We start from the raw sequence: 25,479 nt of genomic DNA, 5'->3' as shown, positions 1-25,479 counted from the left end.
GGTTTGTGTTATCTTTAACATGCTGCTCCCTAGTATCATTTGGTTGATGGGACCCCTTTTTCTGTCTGTTAGGATACCTTCTCACTGCACAAGATTCTCAACTCCAAGTCCCCCCCCCAAAAAAAAAACCACACCGCCTATTTTTCTGTAGCTGAACAAAGCATATGAAGAAGGGGCTATAGCTGCATCTGTGCATATTTCTCAATTGTCTTGTTCTGTTTTTTACAATGCCTGAGCTGGGCCTGATGCTAAGATCGGTATGCTGATCTGGAAAGGAGAAAGTGTATAACTGCAGTGAGCAGACCGAGACGCCTGCTTCTTGGGAGAAAAGCAGTGACAAACCTAGACAGCATCTTAAAAAGCAGAGACATCACCTTGCCAACAAAGGTCCGTATAGTTCAAGCTATGGTTTTCCCAGTAGTGATGGATGGAAGTGAGAGCTGGACCACAAAGAAGGCTGATCACCGAAGAATTGATGCTTTTGAATTCTGGTGCTGGAGGAGACTCTTGAGAGTCCCGTGGACTGCAAGAAGATCAAACGTATCCATTCTGAAGGAAATCAGCCCTGAGTTCTCCCTGGAAGGACAGATCCTGAAGCTGAGGCTCCAAGACTTTGGCCACCTCATGAGAAAAGACTCCCTGGAAAAGACCCTGATGTTGGGAAAGATGGAGGGCACAAGGAGAAGGGGATGACAGAGGACGAGATGGTGGGACAGTGTTCTCGAAGGGACCAGCATGAGTTTGACCAAACTGCGGGAGGCAGTGGAAGACAGGAGTGCCTGGCGTGCTCTGGTCCAGGGGGGCACAAAGAGGCGGACACGACTAAACGACTAAACAACAAACAACAACAAACCAAGAGCATCAAAGATGTAGGAAACATAAAGGAGAGAGGGAGACGCCTAGCTCAGTGGCAGAGCTGCCCTTGTTTTGCATGCAGAAGGTCCAAGCTGGCAAGACATCCCTTTTCTTAAACACGCAAGAAGAGCTTGCTGGATCAGGCCAGTGGCCCATTTAGTCCAACACCCAGTTCTAATAATAGCCATCCAGTTGGCTGTGGGAAACTGCAAGCAGGATGCGAGTACAAGAACACTCTTCCCTTTCCAGAAACTGATATTCAGAGGCATAACTGTGGAGGCAGAGAATAGCCATCACAGCTAGCAGCCATTGATAGTCTTATTCTCCATGAAATTGTCAAATCCTTTCTTAAAGCCATGTAGATTGTTGGCTACCCCTTCCTCCTGCTTCAGGTTAACTGTCTGCTGTGTAAAGAAATCCTTTCTTTTTTCTGTCCCGTATCTTCCAACATTCAGCTGCAATGGATGCCCACGAGCTTTTAGGATTACAGTGGTACCTCGGGTTAAGAACTTAATTCGTTCTGGAGGTCTGTTCTTAACCTGAAACTGTTCTTAACCTGAAGCACCACTTTAGCTAATGGGGCCTCCTGCTGCCACCACACTGCCGCTGCATGATTTCTGTTCTCATCCTGCAAGCAAAGTTCTTAACCCGAGGTATTATTTCTGGGTTAGCGGAGTCTGTAACCTGAAGCATATGTAACCCGAGGTACCACTGTACATGAGAGGGAGGAAAAACTTCTTTCTGTCCTTGTTTGCCATGCTGTTCATAATTTTATACACCTCTGTTACATCACCTCTTCCTTTGGCTCTAAAAGCCCTGAAACCTTTCCTCCTAGGGGAGTTGCTTCAACCCAAAGCATCGGGTACAGAGTGACGGGAAAGAACCTTTTCTGCGTGAGACACGTTCCCCCCCCCCCCGTCCCCCAAGAGCCGCTGCTCGCCAGAGAAGAGAAGAAACTTGACCTGGTACAAGGCAGCTTCCTACATACTTACTATGTAGCTGCAGAATGCGAGAATGGAAATAAAATAGGGCAGATAATTTAAAACCACTTCCAGCTTTGTGTGGATGCAATCTGCGTATCTTTTAATGAATGAAAATGCGATTGAACAATGATAACTGGTTTTCAGATACCAGTGCCACAGTTCCAGTTTGAATTACCTTTTTGATGAAACCTTGAAATCAAATCTCCCGGAAATGAATTCTGACTCGTTTGTTTGCTGTCTGGCAGCATTAAATTCTACTGCCTTTGTGAAGCTTTTCGTAAAAGGAGGGGAGGTCTCAAAAGTATGAACTCCTCTTTCCCACGCCCCCCACCCCAGGCTGTTGGGGGCTTTTCCAAAGGAAGTAATCATTTTAGGCCCCAACTTCATTCTGAAATCTTTGCCTGATGCTCCACAGTTTCTTTACAAGGTTACGACTTTGGGCTCGCTTGCAACGAATGGGGAGGGGAGGGTGCCAGAGTTGCTTTCTGCACCCTCCTGTTAAGAAAAAGAAAATCTGGTTTGATGTGTATTTTAGTGCATGGCGTAGGGATTGTACAGCTTCTCAGAAAATGGGAAAAAGGTAGTGCCGCTTCTAGTTGAAATATTGTCACGGAGGTCTGCTTAGACACGGCAGACAGAATGGCAGGCCTCCGTTGGTCAACAGCTCCTGATCCCATCTTGTTGTCAGTGAGGGATCTTTGTTAGATGGAGATCTCTAATTTGGTTTCTTTGCGGCCCATCAGGAGCAGAGCTGAGATCCGACAGTATCCCACATGTTTTTGCAACTGCAGCCTTTGCTGCCAGGAGCCAGACTTGTTCCTTTCCCAAGTTGTCAGGGGTTTCTCTGGTCCCTGATCGATCATTTCAGGATCCGGAGGCTCATCTTCTGTTCAATGTTCAGCTTTTCCACAGACTGCAAAACAAAGTGGAGAAGATTGGCATTACCAAAAAAAAAAGAAAAAAAAAAAAGAAAAAGCTTTACTGGGGCTTTTTAGCCTTTCTCAGACCTAGGACTGCTTTTCATGGCCTGAACCCCAATCCTGGAAAACGTGACTGAAGGATAATTCAGTGTGTGCCTCTGAGAAGGTGCCTCATCGCTGTTCACCACCCTGGTGTCTTAGAGGAAGAGCGGTTTATAAATCTCTTAATAAATAGCAAACAGAGTGGGGAAACCAGGACCACTCAGGGGTTAAGGAGCCGAGTGCCCACGAGGGGCTAGTGTAGGGGTGCGGGACCTCCTTAATAATAATAGTAACAATAAATAATAATAAATTTTATTTATACCCCGCCTTCCCTGCCTTCAGCCCAAGGGTCATGGCCCCCTTCTGGGAAATCTTCTGGGGATCACATGATGTGTTGGGTGGGACAATAAATGTAAATATTACCTTTGTGGGACAGCTTCTACATGCACACATTCCCACAACCATCTCTGCCATCCAGGCAAGCAGAGTTCAGAGGACGTGTGTGTGTGTGTGTGTGTGTGTGTGTGTGTGTGTGTGTGTGGCCTGGGGAGAGAGAAAACAAAATAATTTTTTTTCCCTTCCAGTAGCACCTTAAAGACCAACTAAGTTAGTTCTAGGTATGAGCTTTCGTGTGCATGCACACTTCTTCAGATAACAGTGTGCATGCACACGAAAGCTCATACCTAGAACTAACTTAGTTGGTCTTTAAGGTGCTACTGGAAGGAAAAAAAAATTATTTTGTTTTGACTATGGCAGACCAACACGGCTACCTATCTGTAACTGGGGAGAGAGGATGGAGTATTTGGGGTAGAGTCCTGAGGGACAGATAGAAGGGTGTGGAGGGATACATTCAACCCCCAGGCCTGAGGTTCTCCACACCTGGGCTATGGCTTCCTTGAAGACACAGATCCACTTGCCTGATATCTTTGGCTTTTTTAAAAAAATTACTGGAAATTAAACTTATGTTCCTCAGGGTCCATATCTCTGCAGCGCATAGACCAGCCTCCCCCAAGCTGGTCCCACTCCAGATGTTTTGTTCTCCTGCTCCCATCTGGGGGCTGATGGGAGTTGGAGGCCGAAACATCTGGAGGGCACTACCTGGGAATGGCCAGTGTGGAAAAACCTCCCCTATCCCAGACCTTTGCGAACTCCTCAAAGGAGATGGCATTGTCTCCATCCTTATCAGACTCTTGGATGGTTCGGTCTGTGATGCTCTCGAGTTGCTCATCCGTCACCTCGATCCCAATCATCATTCTCAGCACCTGGGGGTTGGGGAAGAGGAGTAGCCAGAGAGATGAGGGGTTTTTAAGGGTGCTGTTTTTCCCTATTCCTCTGCCTTCATCAAGATGAGGGACTAAAGCTTTGCTCTGCTGACGGCTGGAGCACAAACGTGGGCGTGCTTCTGCACCGATGTCCTTGGATAAATTTCCTGGGGTTCCTGGAACAATAATCACTTGTGACCTTTGCAATGTAAGAAGAGCCTGTTGGATCCACCTAAACATTAGGAAGAACTTCCTGACAGTAAGAGCTGTTCGACAGTGGAATTTGCTGCCAAGGAGTGTGGTGGAGTCTCCTTCTTTGGAGGTCTTTAAGCAGAGGCTTGACAACCATATGTCAGGAGTGCTCTGATGGTGTTTCCTGCTTGGCAGGGGGTTGGACTCGATGGCCCTGGTGGTCTCTTCCAACTCTAGGATTCTAGGTCACTCCCAGACAAACTGGGGAGCGTTCATCTCGATTTGCTTACTCCAAATTAGAAACTCTATGATTCTATGGATCAGGCCAATGGCTTGTATAGTTCAGCATCATGTTCTCTGAGTGGACAACCAGATGCCCAGTGGGAAACCTGAAAGCAGGATTCAAGCACAACAGCAGCGCTCCCCATCTGTGATTCCTAGGAACTTAGAAGTAAAGGTAAAGGGAGCCCTGACTGTTAGGTCCAGTCACGGACGACTCTGGGGTTGCAGCGCTCATCTCACTCTGTAGGCCGAGGGAACCGGCGTTTGTCCGCTATGCAGACAGTTTTTCCGGGTCATATGGCCAGCAGGACTAAGCCGCTTCTGGCGAACCAGAGCAGCGCACGGAAACGCCGTTTACCTTCCTGCCAGAGCGGTACCTATTTATCTTTTTTTTTTTCCCCAATAGATTTTTATTAAGATTTTAAAAATTACATGAATAAAAAAACAAAACAAAACACCCAGTTAAACAAAAAACAACAACATAAAAACAAATCACATCACAAAAAAGTAAATAAAAGTAAGAAAAACAGACAAAAAAAAAGAACAAATCAAACCTTTACATAATTTTCTTTCTTTAGCTTTTTTCCTTGACCTCCTCACACCTCCCCTCTTTGTATTCTAGTTCAGATAGATATTTTAGCAAATCCTTCATTTTTGTTTTTATCCTAATAATTTATCCTACTATACTGTAATTTTACATTCTCTTCTTTCACCAATTAGCCATCCATTTGTACTTTATATAATCTTACTTCTCCTTAAAACTAATATATGTGAACTTAATCTCTTGGTACCTATTTATCTACTTGCACTTTGAAGTGCTTTCAAACTGCTAGGTGGGCAGGAGCAGGGACCGAGCAACGGGAGCTCACCCCGTGGTGGGGATTTGAACCGCCGACCTTCTGATCGGCAAGCCCAAGAGGCTCTGTGGTTTAACCCACAGTGCCACCTGCGTCCCTCTAGCAACTGGTATTCAGAAGCATTACAGCCTCTGACCATGGAGGCAGTGGATAGCCATCATTGGTAGTAGCCAAGGACAGCCTTGCACTCTGTGAATTTGTCCTGTCCTCTTTTAAAGCCATCCAGGTAGGTGGCAGTCACTGTCTCCAGTGGCAGCGAGTCCCACAGTTTAACTATGTGCTGCATGAATAAGTTCTTTCTTTTATTCATCCTGAGTCTTCCAACAGTTAGCTTTGAGCCCAAGACATTTCTAGCTTGGTACATGTGAATTTAAAAAAGTGCTTCTAAGCATGTAGAGAGCAGATTCCTTTTCTCAGGGTGACGCCAGCTCTCCTCCTCCATTGAGCTTTAGGGGGCAGGATATATTTGCCTTTGGGTAACATCTTTAAGCACTGGCCCTCCCTGGTTTTAATTCTTCATACGCACATCCCTTCCCCACCCTTGCAGCTTTCCCCAGTTGTTTGCAAGAGTTACCTGTAATATTTCTGCTCGGGAGATCTTCCCATCCTTGTCTTGGTCGTAGAGCTGAAAAGCAACTAAACAGGAACCAGAACAACAGGGGGGAGGTTAGCAATGGGGAAGGTTTAGGGCGAGACACCGTGTTGTGCTGCCGGCCCACAGATCTGTTCAGCTTAAGGGTGGACATTAAGCGCCCAGGTTGCAGGTGCATGCTGTGCTTTTGTTATTGCACAGCATAACTGGGGAACTTGGCAGTGACTGCAGAACTCTGTGTTTCGGTTTTCATTTAAATGAAATCAACCAAGCGTTTCGCCCTTACAGCTACAAGGGGTCCTTCTTGGCACCCTCCTGTAGTTGTTTTCCCTGGGACACCCATTATATCCACTCACACTTCAGCTTGCTAAGCCGGCTGTTAGCATTCTGCGAGCCTCCGGGTCCTTCCACTGGCCGGAAGTGGGCCAGCACACGAGTGAATGTCCGGAAGTCCGTAGTCTCTCTCCTAGGGAGAAACAAGACCCTTTGTGGAATCTTACCTACTAGGAAGGAACACGGGAATCTGCTGGCCCATCTAGCTCTGCATTGCCTTCACTGGAGATGCTTAGAGTTTGAATCTGAGACTTTCTGCATGCAAAGCAGATGTTGTGCTCCTGAGCTATCGTATTTTTCGCTCCATAAGACGCACCTTTTTCTTCCTAAAAAGTAAGGGGAAATGTCTGTGCGTCTTATGGAGCGAATGCCTGGTCCCTGGAGCCGAATTGGCCAGGGGCAAAAAGCAAATTATGCTTTTTTTTTTTTTTGAAAGAGGGAAGTGGGTGTTGAAACAAAGCCGCTGATCAGCAAGTGATCAGGAGTGAGGTAAGGGACGCTAGCAATAAAGGAGGCTGCCGGGGGGAAGAGGTAAAGACAGCGAACTTGCAAGGAGAGGAGACAGGAAGACTAAAGCAATGAGGAGAGAAATTAGGAGAAAAGGAGGAGCAAAAAACTGCTCCAGTTAAGGTAAAGACACTAAGGCAAACAAGAGGGAAGGGAGTGTTGAAAGGAAGCAGCTGATTGGTGGGATCGGAAGAGAGATAAGGGACTCTAGCAGAGGCTGCCTGGGAGGGGGGAGGTAAAAGCCCATGGATCCTCAGGATTTTTGCATCGGGTCACCCCAAATTCACCATCAGATCACATAGCATGTCCAGGGTTACAAAGCATGGACCCACATGGATCCTCAGGATTTTTGCATTGGCTCACCCTAAATTCACCATCAGATGACATGTCTGTGGCGACAGCATGAACCACAAAAATCATACATCCACTGTTTCATTCAGAATATTTTTTTTCCTTGTTTTCCTCCTCTAAAAACTAGGTGCGTCTTATGGAGTGAAAAATACGGGACTTGAGGAAGCCTGATCAGCCTGAGGGTGTTTCTTAATTATGCATTTGCATCAGGGCTGCAGAAGAGGCAGGCCTTGATTACATTGGATAAGGCCAGTGTCTGCCTCACACCTCTCAGTCCTGTGATTTCTCTTTGCGTGGACTTTGGGGAACTGCCTGGCTGGGTCTCGGCGACAACGCAGGAACTCTGTGTGGCTCTCAGGCAGACACAGGATGAGCCCTTTCATGAGACTTGGGAATTGGGTCTGGGAGATGTTCCTTGTGGCTGTTCGCCAAGAGCAAATGCGTCTGTGGAAGAACATAATAGACAAGAATCAAGAAGCAGCAGGGAGCGGAAGAGCCCTCCAGGCACACTTGGCTGTTGCAGTACCTTGAATCATAGAATGGACTCTAGAATCATTCTTGTGCACTAAGGTCTGATTCCCTGTATTGTTAGAAGAGGACAGGGTGCTGAAGTGAGGGCAAGGGGCAAGCGAGGGCGGTTTCTGTTTTTTATGGCACTGGGCAGGGCCAGAGACTTCCGTACACACAACACCCACACCCACACACCCATACACACCCATCTGGGAAGAAGGCATCAATGATCCGGTCGCCAATGGGGTTCACTGCTAGTTCTCCAATCCCTTCGAAGTCATCTTTGCTGCGGAGGGAGAAAACATAGCTATAACAAAACATATAAGTTTTAGCAACAGAATTGGAAGGGATCCCCAAGGGGTATCTAGCCCAACCCCCACAACTCAAAGGGGGCTTATGTTAGGTTTTCATTTATTTTTTTATTTTATTTTATATTTTATTATTTTATTTTATTTTATTTTATTTTATTTTATTTTATTATTTTATATTATATTATTTTTTATTTTATTTTATTTTATTTTATATTATTTTATATTATTTTATATTTTATTTTATTTTATTTTATTTTTATTTTTATTTTATTTTTATTCTATTCTATTCTATTCTATTCTATTCTATTCTATTCTATTCTATTCTATTCTATTCCAGCTTTTCTGTTCACAGTGAATATTTGAAGTGGCTGATGACCAAAACGAGCAGGGGGGAAACACATAAAAGGAATTCTGGTCATAGTCAGAAAAACCCCCAAGGTTTCTTTGTCTTCCTGGTGCGAAGTCTGTGTAATTGTTTGGTAGGTTGAACAAGCAAAATTGTATGAGACATGGCGACTCGTTCCGTTCGGCTCAGGCGCCGTCTGTGTAATTGTTAACCCCACACCCGCCTCCTTTGACTGGCCTGCAGTGATGATGATGATAATAATTTATTATTTATACCCTGCCTATCTCGCTGGGTTTCCCCAGCCACTCTTGGCAGCTTCCAACAGAATATTAAAATACAATAGTCTATTAAACATTAAAAGTTTCCCTAAACAGAGCTGCCTTCAGGTGTCTTCTAAAATTCTGGTAGTAGTTGTTCTCTTTGACATCTGGTGGGAGGGTGTTCCACAGGGTGGGTGCCACCACCAAGAAGGCCCTCTGCCTGGTTCCCGGTGACTTGGCTTCTCGCAGCAAGGGAACTGCCAGAAGGCCCTTGGAGCTGGACCTCAGTGTCCGGGCAGCGAATATTTTGAATCCACATTGCCTCTCTTCCTGCTACAGTCCTCCTAAGTACTTGAGAAGTGGACAACCATAAAAGTTTCTGCACTGCTGTTTGTAGCAGAGACCAGCCTACTAAACGTACTGGGAGCTCAGGGGCCGTGCTCAACTCCTGCATCCCTAAATCTGTCACCCAGATGTTGTGCAGAAAGCTGTGCTGATAACGTAGTTGTTTCTGCCAGGGCACCCTAACATCCTATGTCAGGTGGATGAAGCACCAGGTGTTGACAAATGAGCAGGAATTTGGTGGTCAAAAGCAGTGGCTAAGGGGCTTCTGTAGGCATTTACTATGGGATATCCTTGCTGCGTTTACTAACTTTTTATGGGGCATCAGCGTGACATTGTTATGAAAATCCCTGTCTCCGCTGCGCTTTCTGCATTTTCCCCTCTTGCGGGTCTTCTGCCTGCAGAAAAATTAACTTAATAAGACCCCCAGAACAGAGCAGAACTGCTGTTCTCTGCAGGTGTGAATTGTTCTTAATTCTACTCTGCTGACTCTTGGAATCACAGAATTCTAGAGCAGTATGTTTCTGACTTGTGCTCTGTCACATTGGACAGGTGAACCTATCGCCACTCCGCTCACCTTTAATGTGTCATTATTTTTTTACCCATTTGCTCTGACGTATTTAGTTCTGTATTTATTGACTGCTCTTGAATCAAACTTTAAAACCTTTTACCAGTCTTGGAAGAAGAAAATGGAGAAATAGCGCTTGAAGAAGAGTTCATATTTCCTTATTTTTAATTTAAGAACAAAAAACTTCTCATGTGAATTGTGTCCTCCCTGTTCCCATGGCTATATCATGTCCACAAGTAGAATAGAACATGGCAGGTTAGGAAAAGCACAAATCTCAACTTCAGCAGTCTGAATCTCTACTGTGTAAAGGTCAGTGGGGTGGTGGTTGTGGGGCAATGTCTTCAGATGGAGGCCTCTGAGTACCTTCCTTGTTCTCAGATTGCCATCCTCGTCCTTTCCTTTTCCTTTTCCTTTTCCTTTTCCTTTTCCTTTTCCTTTTCCTTTTCCTTTTCCTTTTCCTTTTCCTTTTCCTTTTCCTTTTCCCTTTCCCTTTCCCTTTCCCTTTCCCTTTCTTCCCCTCCCCTCCCCTCCCCTCCCCTCCCCTCCCCTTCCCTTCCCTTCCCTTCCCTCTTCCTTACCTGAGGAAGCCTTTTTCATCCTTGTCCAAAGCCTGGAAGCGCTGGTAAAGGCGCACAACATTAGCTTCCGAGACTGGGTGCAAGAGGAAAGGAGAGGTTTAATGATTAGCCAAGAAAGTGCCATGAGCAGCAGGTATAATGACCTTGAAACGAATGTATTTTTTAAAAAAGGAAGAAGCCAGATGCAATTAACATTCCCCTGAAACTAAAGTCGAACTGTTTGAAACTTGGAGAGCAGGCTTGAGCACGCCTGCACTGCAAGGAAATGGGAACAGACTGTCCAGATTCAGGGCAGTCTCCTGGTCCACGTGGGGACCATGCCACGTGGTTGCTGGGGAAAAGAAGGTCGCAGGCCTGAGGGAGCGCTGGTGATCAGCTTCGTCTGGTTTGCTGGACTAAGCTGCTTCTGGCAAAACCAGAGCAGTGCACAGAAACGCTGTTTACCTTCCCGCTGGAGCAGTACCTATTTATCTACTTGCACTGGTGTGCTTTCGAACTGCTAGGTTGGCAGGAGCAGGACCGAGCAACGGGAGCTCACCCCATCGCGAGGATTTGAACCGCCAACCTTCTGATCGGCAAGCCGAAGGGGCTCAGTGGTTTAGACTGCAGCGGCACCCGCGTCCCTATAAATGAATTTTAGCAGCAACTAAAATTCCAAGTACCAGATGAAATGGGAAAAGGGTATAGAGCAAAGGCTGTCAGTCTGGTGTCTTTTTCCCCCACCACCAACCTCCCATTATCCATGCTAACTGGGGCAGATGGGAAATGGAGGGTGCCACTGTGACTATTATTCCTGGCACAGCACTTGTTGCTTTGAAATGTGCTGCATCTTCTCCCCAGGGAAAAGTGACAAGCCCAGCATAATAAAAGAAGTTGGTGACAACACTGGTGGTTTAAAGCACACACATCCAAACCTTCTGCCCCCTGCTGAGGCAATTTAATACCCCCCCCCTTGTTGAAGTGGGGAACAGGACGGAAATCTCAAAGTCAGCCCCCTCCCCTCCCTTTCCTCCTCTGGAGATTTCGCAAACAATAGGAAGCCAGCTGCCAGATAAGATGCAAGGCTTTGGGTGGGGCGCAGTGCCAAGCTCAAAAGCAACAGTTCATTTTTCACCCAAAACTTGGTAAAATAACTCTTTAAAGGGGCAGGGGGGAGGATCACATTCCACCCCAGGAGCATGATGATCTAACCGCACCCCGCGTCCCAGACGAAAGATTCCCGTGTCCCAAGTCTCTGCTTTTGGCTGACTCATCAGAACAAGAAAAAAAACAACACATTTCTTCCACAGCTGCAAATTATCCAGAAGTTTTGCACCCACACAATACTAGCTGATGCGCTGTCGTTTACTCCCATTTCCTTGGCTGGGAACAGACTTTGTGGGACTCTGATCTCCGTTAGTCGCCTCACCTCTGCTCTGTGCCCTGAGCTGGGGACAGGAGGCGGGTGGCCCCGCTGGGGTGAGGCTGGAACGGGACAGGCCCGGAACGCTGGAACCCGAAAATCCGGATTAGCCTCTTCTCCCAGTGCCTGTTCCCTCTCTGGCTCAAGGTGAGAGGGGTGCGTTGGCATCATGGCAGCTGCAGAGAGCCACAGCTGCTGCCCCCCTTTCATCTCCTCTTAAATTGCTCCCTGCCCTGTGCTTTGATCTGGACCTCTGGAGTCCCAACACCCCTTTCCTCCCAGCTCCCAAACTGAGCAGTGCTTCAGCTATGAAGTCCCGATTCTGATCCTCTCTGGTCACCAGGCTCTTCTCCACAAGTGCTGGATCTTTCCCTCCTATGAGATTGCCCAAACCCACTGGCCATGATTCCCACCCCTTGTGTAAGGTCTGGAGCAGCCAGGATTTTCTCTCTTCCCAGCAAAGCCAAATCTCATCCTGGGACAGCTCCAGAGATCTAAGGCTGGTCTGTGGGGTTGGCAAGACGAGAGCAAATGCACTGCAAGGCAGGTGGGCTTCTCATTTTGGGGAACAGGGTTTAAAACAATTCCGAGCTCTGTTGCTAACTCCCTCCTCCCCCATTTCCCCCCTCTATTCATGGAAAGAAGGAAAGCAAACCGTTCTCTCTTATAAAGTTTTCCCGTACAGCCAGTTTCTTTCATGATCTCCTGCTGCTCAGGGATGGTGAAGAGCTGAGAAGTTTGGCCTCCCATCTTGAAGCACTTCTGACTCTCCTCCAGGGCAGCCAAAGCTGTTTACAGGGCGTGCCTCTCTCTCCCTGTGTGCATCTATATTAATATCGGGACACCTACCAACTTCAGCAGAGAGTCACACACACAGCACACACTCCCAGCAGCTGTTATCAAAGCCAGACAGCTAATCCACTGCAAGGGGAGGAGGGACTTGGAAAGGGCCGGGAAGAGTTGTTTTAAGGTGGAAAGGCAGGGAGAAGAGAGAGGCAGGCAGTGCTAAGTGGCTGCTGTAAGTTGCATGCCGAAATCCAGCATCGCCTGAGCTCTGCAAGTGTTGCTTTCTCCCGACTGAAGTGCAGAGTGTTTGAGGACCGGGACATTTGCAGGAAAAGCAAAATGCTTGTTTACAAAGCTACTGTACCACCAACCTTACTGTATGCCTGTGAAATATGGACCACTTATAAACGCCATCTCCAACTCCTCAAAAGATTCCATCAACGGGGTCTCTGAAAAATCTTACACATCACTTGGGAAGACAGGCGTACAAATATCAGTGTACTGGAAGAAGCAAAGACCACCAGTGTTGTAGGCAAATGCAGACTTTAGGGTTTCACAAAACTCTTTATCAAGGAGATCACCAGTGTTGAAACGGTGATTCTTCAACACTAACTTCGTTGGACTGGTCATGTTGTGCGGATGCCTGATGATCGTCTTCCAAAGCAACTACGCTATTCTGAACTTAAAAATGGAAAGCGTAATACTGGTGATCAACAAAAGAGGTTTAAAGACACTCTCAAGGCAAATCTAAAAAGTGTAGTATAAACACCAACAATTGGGAAACACTGGCCTGCGAGCGCTCCAGTTGGAGAACAGCCTTGACCAAAGGTGTCCTGGTCTTTGAAGACACTTGAACTCAGGACGCAAGGGAGAAATGTGCACACTTGGCAAACCCTCACCGGGATCAACTCCCGCTCGGAAACCAATGTCCCCACTGTGGAAGGACGTGTGGATCCAGAATTGGCCTCCACAGTCACTTAGGGACTCACTCTTAAAACTGTGTTCATGGAAGACAATCATAATCGGCTAGGAGGGATTGCAGAAGAACAACTTGCATGCAAGTCTTTGAGTTACAAAGGTCTCTTCTTCAACAGAATATTTTTTTTTTTGGGGGGGGGAGAGACCTCAACCCTTGGTAATTATAGTGCCCCCTTTCAAGATTTTGGGAAACCGCTGTTGTTAGAAAATGCGACTTGGCGCTGTTGCCAGAAAGGCTTATGATCCAAATCCTGAAACATTTTGTAGCCTTCCAGTTGGTTTAAGGGCCCCCGTTTTGGCCTTTATAAAGTCCTTAGTGTAATTGAAGGGCCGATTCCCCTCTCCGTTTCAGCTGTGGAGGGGCCTCTCCATGTGGGCCCCCACCCCAACTGCCCTCTCCCACCGTATCTCCCAGGCTATGGCGCTCCTTTCAGGGGTGGTGTGTGTGTGTGTGTGTGTGTGTGTGTGTGTGTGTGTGTCCCCTTTGCCAAAGGCTTTCTGGTTGCAGACTAGATCAGAGGGCATTTGTAGTTTCTTGCTCCTGGCTGTGTCTTAATTTTTTTAAAATAATGCTTGTTTACTGATGTTGCAGATTTAATGGTTTTCGTTTGTTTTTTAAATGTGATCCCCTGCCGTAAGTTGCCTTCAAGTGCTTTGGCACAAAAGGTGGGATAGAAATATTTCAATGATATGCAAAGCTGTACAAATTATTCCTAAGAAACAAATTATGATTAGGGCTCTGTACCTCATTTATTTGCTGGCTAGTTTGGTGTCAAGAGAAAGCTAACAGATTAGGAATGGGGGGCCCTCCCAGTGTTGTTGGACCTTGGCTTCCTTCACCCTAGTCAATGGACAGGGATGATGGGATTTGTAGTCCAGCAACGTCTGGAAGTCCACAGGGTTTGACATTGGTAGGGCAGCTTCTTCAGGACATTTGAATGTCCCTTCAGTTTTGACCCCCTTCTCTGTTCTGGGCTTCTTTGCACAGACCTGCCTATACTTTCCCCCCTATCATGCAGCAATAAAATCTAGAAACTTGCTGTTTTTAGAAGCAGGCTGATGGTAGTCTTGCTTTGTTGAAATGTAGCTAGATAGGCTTTCTAAGCCTGGACATCATCATCATCATCATCATCATTTTATTATTTATACCCCACCCATCTGGCTGGGTTTCCCCAGCCTCTCTGGGCGGCTCCTAACAGAGGACTGAAAACAGAATAAAACTTCAAACTTTAAAAACTTCCCTAAACAGGGCTGACATCAAGGGATATCAGGGAGAGCAGTGAATCGAAAGCAGCAATTTATATCTGTCAGGGAACAGAATTGTGCTCAGTTTGGAACTTCGTGATTGAATGACTTGATTCATTGTTGAGACGCTGGGGGGCACTGCTGGAATGATCTGCTGGGTCTCTCTGGGTGAACGCAAAGTGTGTGTCTATTAAGACCGGCCACGGCAATGCAGATTTATTAAATAAATCAGCTTTATTAAGATGGGCCCTTGGTAACGTTGTCAGAAATCAGACTTACTTCACTTGAGGTATGGTTCAGATCCGGAAAATTGAATGCAGGCAGGTTGCTTGCTGAGTTGAAGCTGTACTTGTGAACTGACTCCACCGAAATGTCTGTGCCTGACTGATTCAAAAGTTCAATCAGTGTTGGCTCAGTGATAAATGTGCAACTCATCCTTTCAGTGTGTCCCACGCACTTTTTCCACAATACAGTGGTACCTCGGGTTAAGTACTTAATTCGTTCCGGAGGTCTGTTCTTAACCTGAAACTGTTCTTAACCTGAAGCACCACTTTAGCTAATGGGGCCTCCTGCTGCCGCTGCGCTGCCAGAGCACGATTTCTGTTCTCATCCTGAAGCGAAGTTCTTAACCCGAGGTACTATTTCTAGGTTAGTGGAGTGTGTAACTGAAGCGTATGTAACCTGAAGCGTATGTAACCCGAGGTACCACTGTACTGAGTATTTGCAGCTAACCCCAGCATATTTGGGCTTAGGGTGGCAGCTTCTAGTTCTGCGGATCAAGTATCCAGGCTTGTTTGAACCCAGCTCATCTTATTTTAAAAATCAAACAGCAAGGCGTTGCTGAGCCATTTGTGGGGAAGGGCTGTGGTGGGTCGTTGATAGAGAGCACCTCCTTTGCGTGCAAAAGGCCCCGGGTTCAAGCCCCACAACCTGCATGTAGGGCGAAGAGATGCCCCTTTTTGGGTTGGCCACTGAAAACAGGATGCTGGACTAGACAGGCCACTGGCTTCATCCAGCAAGCTGTTTTTAGGTCCTTACAGAATAGCTGGACCAATGGTAATGTTTTAGTATATATTTTCCTTTAAATTTTTGAACAATGCAGTTCTGTTTATGCCATCTTCAAAGGTGTGCAGGTGTAAGACGCTTTGTGTTTGAGGAAGCAACAGCTGTTGTGTTAGGTGGATGAAGCAATGATTCTTCAACACAAACTTTGTTGGACTGGTTGTGTCGTGCGGATGCCTGATGATCGTCTTCCAAAGCAACTGCTCTATTCCGAACTTAAAAATGGAAAGTGTAATACTGGTGGTCAACAAAAGGTTTAAATACTCTCTCAAGGCAATTCTTAAAAAAATGTAGTGCAAACACCAACAATTGGGAAATACTGGCCTGCGAGTGCTCCAGTTGGAGAACAGCCTTGACCAAAGGTGTCCTGGGCTTTGAAGACACTCGAACTCAGGATGCAAGGGAGAAACATGCTAAGAGGAAGGCACGCTTGGCAAATCCACACCGGGATCAACTCCCACCTGGAAACCAATGTCCCCACTGTGGAAGGATGTGCGGATCCAGAACTGGCCTCCACAGTCACTTACGGACTCATTGTTAAAACCGTGTTTATGGAAGACAATCTTAATCGGCTACAAGGGATCGCCAAAGAAGAGTTCGTGCCCAGTAATGAGTGTTGCTTAACTGAAGCTGTTCAGGCTGCTCCTCTTCATTTACACAAAACATTGTTTTGAAATGTTAGGCACTTAGCGTGCACCATTGAGCATGATCTGAAGTCACCTGAGGCTAAAGTCACTTTGAAGCTAAGCAGCCCTGGGTCTTGGCATTGCCTGGAGTAGAAACTGTCTCAGAACCACATGGACTCTGCTTCAGTTTCCATGATGGAAGAAAGGCAAGATACAATTTTTAAAAATAATGTATTATTATTATTATTATTATTATTATTATTATTAACAATCTTCATTATTTTTAGTGCCCTTAGCACATTTGCAGTGCACCATTCTTTGTTAGGCGGATGTGGCTAACTGCCCAAGGCCTCACAGTGTCCCAGTGGCACATCCAATTTGTACAGGAGCCTGGGTTCAAAAGGCACGGCAGACCAGACTCTGGCTTGCTTCCTGGTACAGTAGTACCTCAGGTTAAGTACCGGTACTTAATTTGTTCTGGAGGTCCGTTCGTAACCTGAAACTCTTCTTAACCTGAAGCACCACTTTAGCTAATGGGGCCTCCTGCTGCTGCCGCGCAATTTCTGTTCTCATCCTGAAGCTAAGTTCTTAACCCGAGGTACTATTTGTGGGTTAGTGGAGTCTGTAACCTGAAGTGTATGTAACCTGAAGCGTATGTAACCCGAGGTACCACTGTATTTGGATCTTTGGCCGTATCTAGGCATGGTTTTTACAGGTTAGATGTGTCCTTCCCTGATTCTAAATGGAATGCAACCAGGTGTCATTTTTGATTGCTCTAATTCTATCTGATGGAGAGAGGGTGGTGACTGCCCTCCCCCCCCCCTTTTTACCGACATGTGATGCTATGTTTAAACCCAATCACTGGGGGAGAAATGCTTTTACTAAACCAGTGGCTATATATTTAATTTTTTTAAAAAACATTCCTTTCATGGGAGCGCCAGCTTCCTGACTCCCCAGCATGCCCATCTCAAAGCCTTGACAGCCATGACCCACACCCTGAGTGGACGCACTCATTTCTCAGCCATGTGTTGACAGCTGCTTGTAAACAGCTGCCCCAGGGCTGGTAGGTCAGCGCCTTTCTCACTTGCCTGCCTTATGGTTTCCCCATTAACACTTTCCTCTGTTAGTTCAGGGAGCTCTGCTCCTGGGGGCGGGCATAGGGGGACAAAGCTTTGGCCAAGCAGGGAGCCAATTCATCTCCAAGGGGCCTCTATTCAGGGGTACCTGGCTGTGTACAGTCAAATGTTCTCCCATCCCTACTGTGAAGAGCCCCCCCCCCTTACTACAATAGTGGACAAACTGACTGTCAGCAGGAAGAGAAATTATTTGCCCTTTCCACCGAAGAACGAAAAGCCATGTGTGGTTATCAAGTGTCAGGAAGTGGATGGAAGTTAGGAACGTCTTCCAGATCATTTAACTCCCAAGAGGTGTCGGGAGCTGGGTTCCGTGGAATGTCCTTTCTGCGCAAAACATTGTGAAAGTTTTTGCAAATAGTTGGGGGCTGAATAATAATAATAATAATAATAATAATAATAATAATAATAATAATAATAATGTTATTTATACCCCCGCCCATCTGGCTGGGTTTCCCTAGCCACTCTGGGCGGCTTCCAACAAAACACTAAAATACAATAACCTATTAAACATTAAAAGCTTCCCTAAGCAGGGATGCTTTATTAAACTGTTTTTGCAACTTTGGGTGGGCTGGTTCAGGGAAAGGGATTCCTGTTTGATGATGCCACTGCCTGCCTCCCACAAATATTGCGCTTGGTTTCTTTGAGTGTGAGACCTCTGATTCTCCTGCTCCTCACAAGGGCCCCCCCTACATTAGGGGGTGGGGAACCTGTGGCCCTCCAGATATTATTGTTGTTGTTCAGTTGTGTCCGACTCTTTGTGACCCGCTGGACCAGAGCACACCAGGCCCTCCTGTCTTCCACTGCCTCCCGCAGTATGGTCCAACTCATGCTGGTAGCTTCGAGAACACTGTCCCACCATCTCGCCCTCTGCCGTCCCCTTCTCCTTGCGCCCCCCGTCTTTCCCAACATCAGGGTCTTTTCCAGGGAGTCTTCTCTTCTCCTGAGGTGGCCAAAGTCGTGGAGCCTCAGCTCCAGATATTACTGGACTCCAACTCCTATGAAGCCCATCCAGCATGGCCCCAGGCTTGGGATGGTGGCAGCCATGGAAGGCCGACCACCTTGGTGGCTTTCCACCTGTGGCCTGTTTTTCAGTGTGGTGGGACCTGAGTGGGCATGGAAGTATCCCTTGAGGGCAGGCCTAACTCAAACAATGAATTCAGCCACTTGGGGTGGCAGCAGTTTTAGAGATGCCCCTTAAACAGCCTTATGCAAACTGGGAGGCCACACCCTGGAACCCTTGGCAATGTCAATGAATGCTAAGACCACAAACTCTGGGATGATGATGATGTGAGGAGCCTGGGTTGCTCCTCTCAGATTGCCGTTGTGCCAGCGCTTTGGGCGGCAAAACTTCTTGAGCTAGTCCGCTGCCCAGTGCAATAAATTGGGCACAGGCTCGGCTGTTTGTCCCCATCACAGCCACCCTAAAAGTTCCACCTGGACGTGGTGGTTGTGTAAAAGTGTGGTATAGAAATGAAGCGAAACAGTGGAAGAAAACAGCTTCAGGCAGATTAGGTTTCACTGAGCAAAATAGATATTTTATATAACTTTCTTTTGAGAGAAAGGACCATACATAAGAAAAGTCACAGAGGGTGGGGAAGGATATATAAACATGGCACTTATAAATATACAGTATATACAACTTAAATAGGTTTATAAAGCATCTCCAGCAGACTTTTTTTGTACACAGTATTTATTGTGTTTTTAAATTAAAAAAGAAAACATGGGGCAGGAGGGGAACAGTTTAAAAAGGAACAAGAACTGCTATGCATCCCAAAATATTTCTGTTAATATCTGTGACATTAGGATCAGAGGCTGAAAATGTAACTGCAATCCTACACGACTACTCAGAAGTAAAAGCCATTGATTTCAATGGGATTTACTCCCAGGTAAGCAAGTCTAGGATTGCAGGTGTGTTTTTTTTAATGGAATGAAAAGGTTGCCGCACCTGTAGTAAACTGACTGAGTTGCTACCAAAGCATGATTCCACTCACTTCATCCTTTTTGTATAAAAAAATACTCACCATTATTGGAGGGGGGAAATGTTGACTTTTCTTTATATGAAGCTTCAAATTGCCATTTGCGAGGTAACAGAACAAGAAGTTCATCTCTCAAAATGTGTTTAAAAAACTCAAAAAGCAAAATAGGCAATCACGACGTTCATCCAATTGGCCACGTAAACCACAATGGATTCCATTTTGACTTGATAGCCCAAAATGATGACTTATCTCTTGTCAGAGTGCGCTTTTATATTCCATGTTGCTTTGGGTCCAGGCCCATCTCCATGACCCGGAGGCCTCTGTGGTGGCCAAGGGGGGGGGTTTCTTCTTGTGGAGGGAGTGCAGATGGGGTTGTGGTGAGCCTTCGAAAGCAACTCACCCCAAGGACACAAAGTCCTCTTAAACAGAATCTCCTCTTGCTGTATTACATTGCAATGAAGGACAATGGTCTCCCCTATGAGTCTGGTTCAGTTTTCCTCCCAAATCATTCAGAAGAGTGATAGGGAATCTTTGCAGGCAATATTCCAGCAGTAGGTGGGGCTAGAGACCTAAGTGAGCTTTTGAGGATCTATGGATGGGCAGCAGGGCGGCCACAATTCAGCTCAGGACCACACTGAAGGGTTAAATGCACCTTGCACCTTGGTCCTGATCCAGATCAGGCCCCTGGGACCTGCTGTTTGCTGCTTTCCCCCCTCCCTCCTACGGCCACCATGGAACGGGAGGGAGAGAGGGTGGGGCCAGGCAAGAGTGGCCCTGGGAGGCCTCCAGGGGCCACACCCAGCCTGGGGACCAGAGGTTCCCAGTCTCTGATTAAAACCAACGCACCAGGGAACTTCCACTACAAAGGGAGGAATCTGTTAGTCTCCCACATGCTACTTGCCTTGTATAAATGCTGTCCCTGTATGGTGATAAGAGTGGCACGACCATACCATTTCCTTCGGTTGAAAAATGCTTCTTCGGGAACTACTACTGGCAAAATAAGGAGGACACATGGAATCTGTCCTGCCAGGTACTTTTACAGGTGAGTATCTCACCTGGGTTCCCCTTAGCAGATCCTCTCCTTGTTTTTTTTTACAACCACATCAAGCCAACAGATGTGCATTGTGCTTTCTTAATTTTTATTTCCTTTTTCCTTTTTCAATGAAAGGTGCCTTGTGGATTCTTTTGTAGTTGAAAGGTGAGGCATCACTCAAATCCAATCAATCCTAGCTTCCTCTTTGGGGGGGGGGGAGTCGTTTTTTTCTGCACCTCTCCGGTGGTTTAACGAAAGGGCAGCTTCCCTCCTTCAGACTGAGAGGAGAGTCACACCGTGGGCTGAGGCGAAGAGCCCACAAAACGGAAGGGAAACCGGTTTAAAAAGGGCAACAGTTTAAAAACATATAAAAAAATAGGAACATGAAAAAAATAATCGCTTCCTTCCTGGTACTTGTATGGGAAAAGGACCTGCCTTTTCTCCAGATTAGACAATCCTAGGGCAGCCTCCCCCCCCCCCCAAATCAGCCTCCGTCCTTCTTTTTCCCTCTTTCAAGAGAAAACCCAGACAAACCTCTCCAAAACCCAGCTCTGACTTTCAAAGACTTTCCAATCCAGCGATCGCTTCCTAAGATTCTGAGTCAGTCTGTTGCTCTCGATGCAAAAATAAAAAAAAATATAGCAGCAAGAATAAATATTAAATATTTTCCTTTAAAAAAGGAGTCTTTTTTATAATAATACTATATAGATAAAAAAATTAATAATGGTAAGACATTGGCTGCTCCGGGAGTCCGTTCAGTCTGCTCTGTAAACATTCCTTTAGCTGAGAATTTGGAGGGGAATTAAAATAAAATTCAGGTGGTGGAGTCCAAGGCTTGGGAGAAGGGTTTTCTTCAGACCTAGAAATGAATATGAAAAAGGAGGGAGAAGGGCAGGGAGGGTTAGAACGGAACACAATGACCAAGTATTGCCTTTTTGCCCTCCCCCCTCCCTCCCTCCCCAAAACTAAGTGAGCATGTTTCCAAGGAAGGAATTAGCCCTGCCAAGTCTGGATTAATCATCATGCCAGATAGGATGCCCAGATAGACTGCTGCTGTGCCTGGCGTGTTCCTGACCCAAGAGTTTCCTGGAGAAGCCACTGAGAAGCCTGCTAGTCCTTTGCCCTGCCCAGCGCAAAATGCCTTTTCCATTCAGGACACCGAGAAGGTAATGCGCAGCGGCGACTGCTCACATTCCCAGCTCCCTGAAGGAAGGAAAACTTTGCAAGGAGCAAGAGCTGCGTCACCACCAAACCGGCAAACCAGCCCAAGGTAAGGAGGGGGCTTGCAGGCACGGGAAGGGGGTCCAGATTCCGGGTACCACCAGCAGATATTCGGCATTTCTAAAACCTGGATCTCTGTGAAATTTTTGGCTCTTCTTAATTTTGTGCAGATGATGAATATTGCGATTCCTGCACTATTTTTTTTCCATGTACAACTGACCTACCTATCCAGGATGACTGAAATAATATCCACTGGAGCAGGGGTACTGGGAGCGGAGAGGTGTTTAACCACTGTCTTACAAAGTATAATGGATATATTTAAAGTATTCTCTCTTCAGCTCAAAGCTGGTGCTGTAGAGTTGTTTCATATGAGCAAATAGTTCGGCTCAAGGTGTAAATAGGAAAAGGGAGTCTCTTTGTAAAGCTATATATATATATATAGAACTCCCCTATATACAGAACTCCCCAGCCCAGCAGTAAATGTCGGGGTGGCCAACTGTGTGTACTCACCTGTAAGTTCACGTCCTCACATCCTCTCAGGTGCCGCGCCAAAAGATTAGGTTAAACGCCTCTGAGGCCAGGAGTACAGTTGATTTCCCTAACAGAAATTGTTTGGAGTTTGCCTCTAGGAACACTATATTGCCCTTTTCTGCAGCCTCCCAACCCTAGTTTGTTAACCATTAGTTCCTGAATAGGCATAAATTTTAAAAATGAAGACAGACATTGGGAAGAAGGCAGCAGAACTTGAAGATGGGCTCTCCTCCCTCCTTAAGGTTCCTCCTTGTCTCTGCCCTGAATGAGAAGAGCCAGTCTGAGGAATAACCACTCTTAACGGGGGTTTTTTGCCCCAAAGACACACTGCTGCGGTGCAGCTACCAATGATCTGACGGTATAAGGCAGCTTCCTATAGGAGGTTAGAGTAGCACTTGAGAGAACTGGAGAAGGACAAATCACAGGTGAGGGTAGTGCACAGCTGGCTGTTCTCCAGATGGTCTCAGGTGCCGCTCCAAGAGGTGGACCATACCAAAGCAAGTCACCTCCGCCTAAAAAGAGGTGACAGTTTGCATTTAAAAAAAGAGTTCAGTCAATTAAGTTTTTCCATTAAGCTTTCCCAAACTGAGCTAATAAATCACAAAAACAGGGTCTTGTAAGTGTATCCTCCACTGAAGCCAAGTACTGTTCTCTGAGTGAGTTGTGCAGTGAACTGGTCTATTTTAAACAGTTACTGATTGACATGGGAATGAAAGGTGAATCTCCAGTAAAGGTCTCTATTGATAATCAGGCATATATACCATATCTCTTGCTAAATCTGATCATTTTAAAGGAAGATCAAAACATGTCAAAATTAAATATCAGAATGTAAAATGTACAGTAACGTGGCACAGAATGTAATTATGCCAGTGTACTGTGAAAGGAACCAGAATGTTGCTGATGCAATGACGAAACCTTTGACATTCCTTAAATGTAAAATGATGGTTGAACTTTTAGGTTTGGATAACCATACTAAGTTAGTGATGTATGGAAGTGAGAGCTGGACCATCAAGAAGGCTGATCGCCAAAGAATGGATGCTTTTGAATTCTGGTGCTGGAGGAGACTCTTGAGAGTCCCATGGACTGCAAGAAGATCCAACCTCTCCATTCGGAAGGAAATCAGCCCTGAGTGCTCACTGGAAGGACAGATCGTGAAGCGGAGGCTCCAGTACTTTGGCCACCTCATGAGAAGAGAAGACTCCCTGGAAAAGACCCTGATGTTGGGGAAGATGGAGGGCACAAGGAGAAGGGGACGGCAGAGGACGAGATGGTGGGACAGTGTTCTCGAAGCTACCAGCATGAGTTTGACCAAACTGCGGGAGGCAGTGGAAGACAGGAGTGCCTGCCGTGCTCTGGTCCAGGGGGTCACGAAGAGGCGGACACAACTAAACGACTAAACAGCAACAACCATACTAAGTAAGCACTCTGTTTATGCTCTGTAAATAGTTGTTCTGAAAAGAGTGAGAGGGGGTTTGGGGATTTGGTCGTTCTTTCAGGAAAATGTCTGTGAGTTTCCGTATGTAACATGAAGCTCTGGCCGTGTAGCAGGATTGTTTACAAAGGTGCAAAGATGACAGTGAAATTGCATTATTTGAGTGACTGTGAGAGTTTCGGTTTTGATCTGCTGAGAGGATGCAAGCAGATCTGCTCCTGTAGGGATCCACGGCACTCTCTGTATATAGCAACCGTTAAGCTTCATAACAGGCAATAAATCTGCCTAGAAGAAGAAGAAGAAGAAGAAGGAGGAGGAGGAGGAGTTTGGATTGGATATCCCGCTTTATCACTCCCCTTCAGGAGTCTCAAAGCGGCTCACATTCTCCTTTCCCTTCCTCCCCCACAACAAACACTCTGTGAGGTGAGTGGGGCTGAGAGACTTCAAAGAAGTGTGACTGGCCCAAGGTCACCCAGCAGCTGCAGGTGGAGGAGCGGGGAAGCGAACCCGGTTCACCAGATTACGAGACTACCGCTCTTAACCACTACACCACAATCATGTGTTGCTCATTAATCAAGACTCAGGACCATTTCCTCATGCTTTGCTGCTGACTGTGTTTCAGCTCTGCGGACCCGTGGTGGGAAGCGTGCAGGGCAAATCTGTTTATGGCAGCCTTCATAAGCAGCCACAGAACTGTCCCCCATTACTTGGTGTTTGATTTAGACTTTTCTGGAGGCCACCTTCCAAGAACACCAGAACATCACAGATCTTTGCTTTGGTTGGGTGTAGCTCATAGTCCTTGCACTATCTTTAAATCCTCCACGCTGCATCATAAGCCCATGGGAGTTAAGACTACCATTGCATCATTAGAGTCAGCAAGTCCGGGCCAATAAGATGCTACAAAGATTCCCAATGGAAGAATAGTGCAAAGGAGTCCACTTTAGACGCTTGAGATAAGAAAAGTACTGCTACTGCCTGTGACTACCTCGTATTTATGTAGTGATTAGAGAAAAGCAATGCCTTGCCAACATTTGGCTCGTTTTGCTGCTGCTGAGTGAGAACTTGCTTGGATTCTTCTTCCTGAGGTGGTTCTTGCTCAGCACCATTCTGTTTGCTGCTGTCATTGGTGTTCTCCTCTCACTAGGTCACAGGTATCAAGGTGAAGCTGTGTAGCAGGACAGGCTACTTTTGCAATCAGATATTGGCTACTTCCTGTTGTCTTCCCAGTAGTGATGTATGGAAGTGAGAGCTGGACCATAAAGAAGGCTGATCGCCAAAGAATGGATGCTTTTGAATTCTGGTGCTGGAGGAGACTCTTGAGAGTCCCATGGACTGCAAGAAGATTAAACCTATCCATTCTGAAGGAAATCAGCCCTGAGTGCTCACTGTAAGGACAAATCCTGAAGACTTTGGCCACCTAATGAGAAGAGAAGACTCCTTGGGAAAGACCCTGATGTTGGGAAAGATGGAGGGCACAAGGAGAAGGGGACAACAGAGGATGAGATTGTGGGACAGTGTTCTCAAAGCTACCAGCATGAGTTTGACCCAACTGCGGAAGGCAGTGGAAAACAGGAGTGCCTGGGTGCTCTGGTCCACGGGGTCACGAAGAGTCAGACGTGACTAAACGACAACAACAACATTGGCTACTGCCAGAGCTCATGATCTCAACACCAGGTGGAGCAGAAATAGCTTCAGTGGTGGATGGGATGAGTTTTCTTCTGTTCCAGATCACACATCTAGACTCTCAGCATGTTTAGCTCTCAGTACTGAAATCACTATTAACTTGAACAGACGGAGTTAAAGACCCTGAAGCCACGAAAAGGTTAGCGAGGGATAAAAAGCAAGCTACAGCAGCAGTCGGTTTGCTTTTTCTCCCAGCAGCTGTTTTGCAGCATGTCTCAATTGAAATCAGTGAAACATGGAGGTTTTAGTCTGGCTTTGGAAATTATTGCCGGGTTTA

The 25,479-nt window shown here is 46.4% G+C and overlaps 2 protein-coding genes across 3 annotated transcripts in view; both read right to left on the bottom strand.

Annotated features, from left to right (window-relative positions):
- Positions 1-1,911: 1,911 nt before the first annotated feature.
- LOC309346104 (calcineurin B homologous protein 2-like) lies at positions 1,912-12,360 on the bottom strand. Its single transcript, XM_081869799.1, has 7 exons — positions 12,177-12,360; positions 10,092-10,164; positions 7,892-7,972; positions 6,342-6,451; positions 5,968-6,029; positions 3,940-4,062; positions 1,912-2,751 (listed from the first exon to the last, which is right to left on the bottom strand). Exons 1-7 carry the CDS (start codon positions 12,241-12,243, stop codon positions 2,698-2,700), a joined length of 570 nt encoding a protein of 189 aa, XP_081725925.1. The 5' UTR covers positions 12,244-12,360; the 3' UTR covers positions 1,912-2,697.
- Positions 12,361-18,839: 6,479 nt separating this feature from the next.
- DLL3 (delta like canonical Notch ligand 3) overlaps positions 18,840-25,479 on the bottom strand; it is a 180,230-nt gene continuing 173,590 nt past the window's right edge. For both annotated transcript variants that reach the window (XM_081869022.1, XM_081869023.1), the window contains one exon: positions 18,840-21,194. In XM_081869022.1, the coding sequence (XP_081725148.1) occupies positions 21,189-21,194 (6 nt within the window). In that variant the 3' untranslated portion in view covers positions 18,840-21,188. The remainder of the gene's footprint in view (positions 21,195-25,479) is intronic.

Source organism: Podarcis erhardii (genome assembly GCF_964252035.2).
Source record: "Podarcis erhardii genome assembly, chromosome: 7".
NCBI lineage: Eukaryota > Metazoa > Chordata > Lepidosauria > Squamata > Lacertidae > Podarcis > Podarcis erhardii.
Note: the sequence above shows the minus strand (reverse complement) of the source record. Positions and strands in the feature narration are given on the sequence as shown.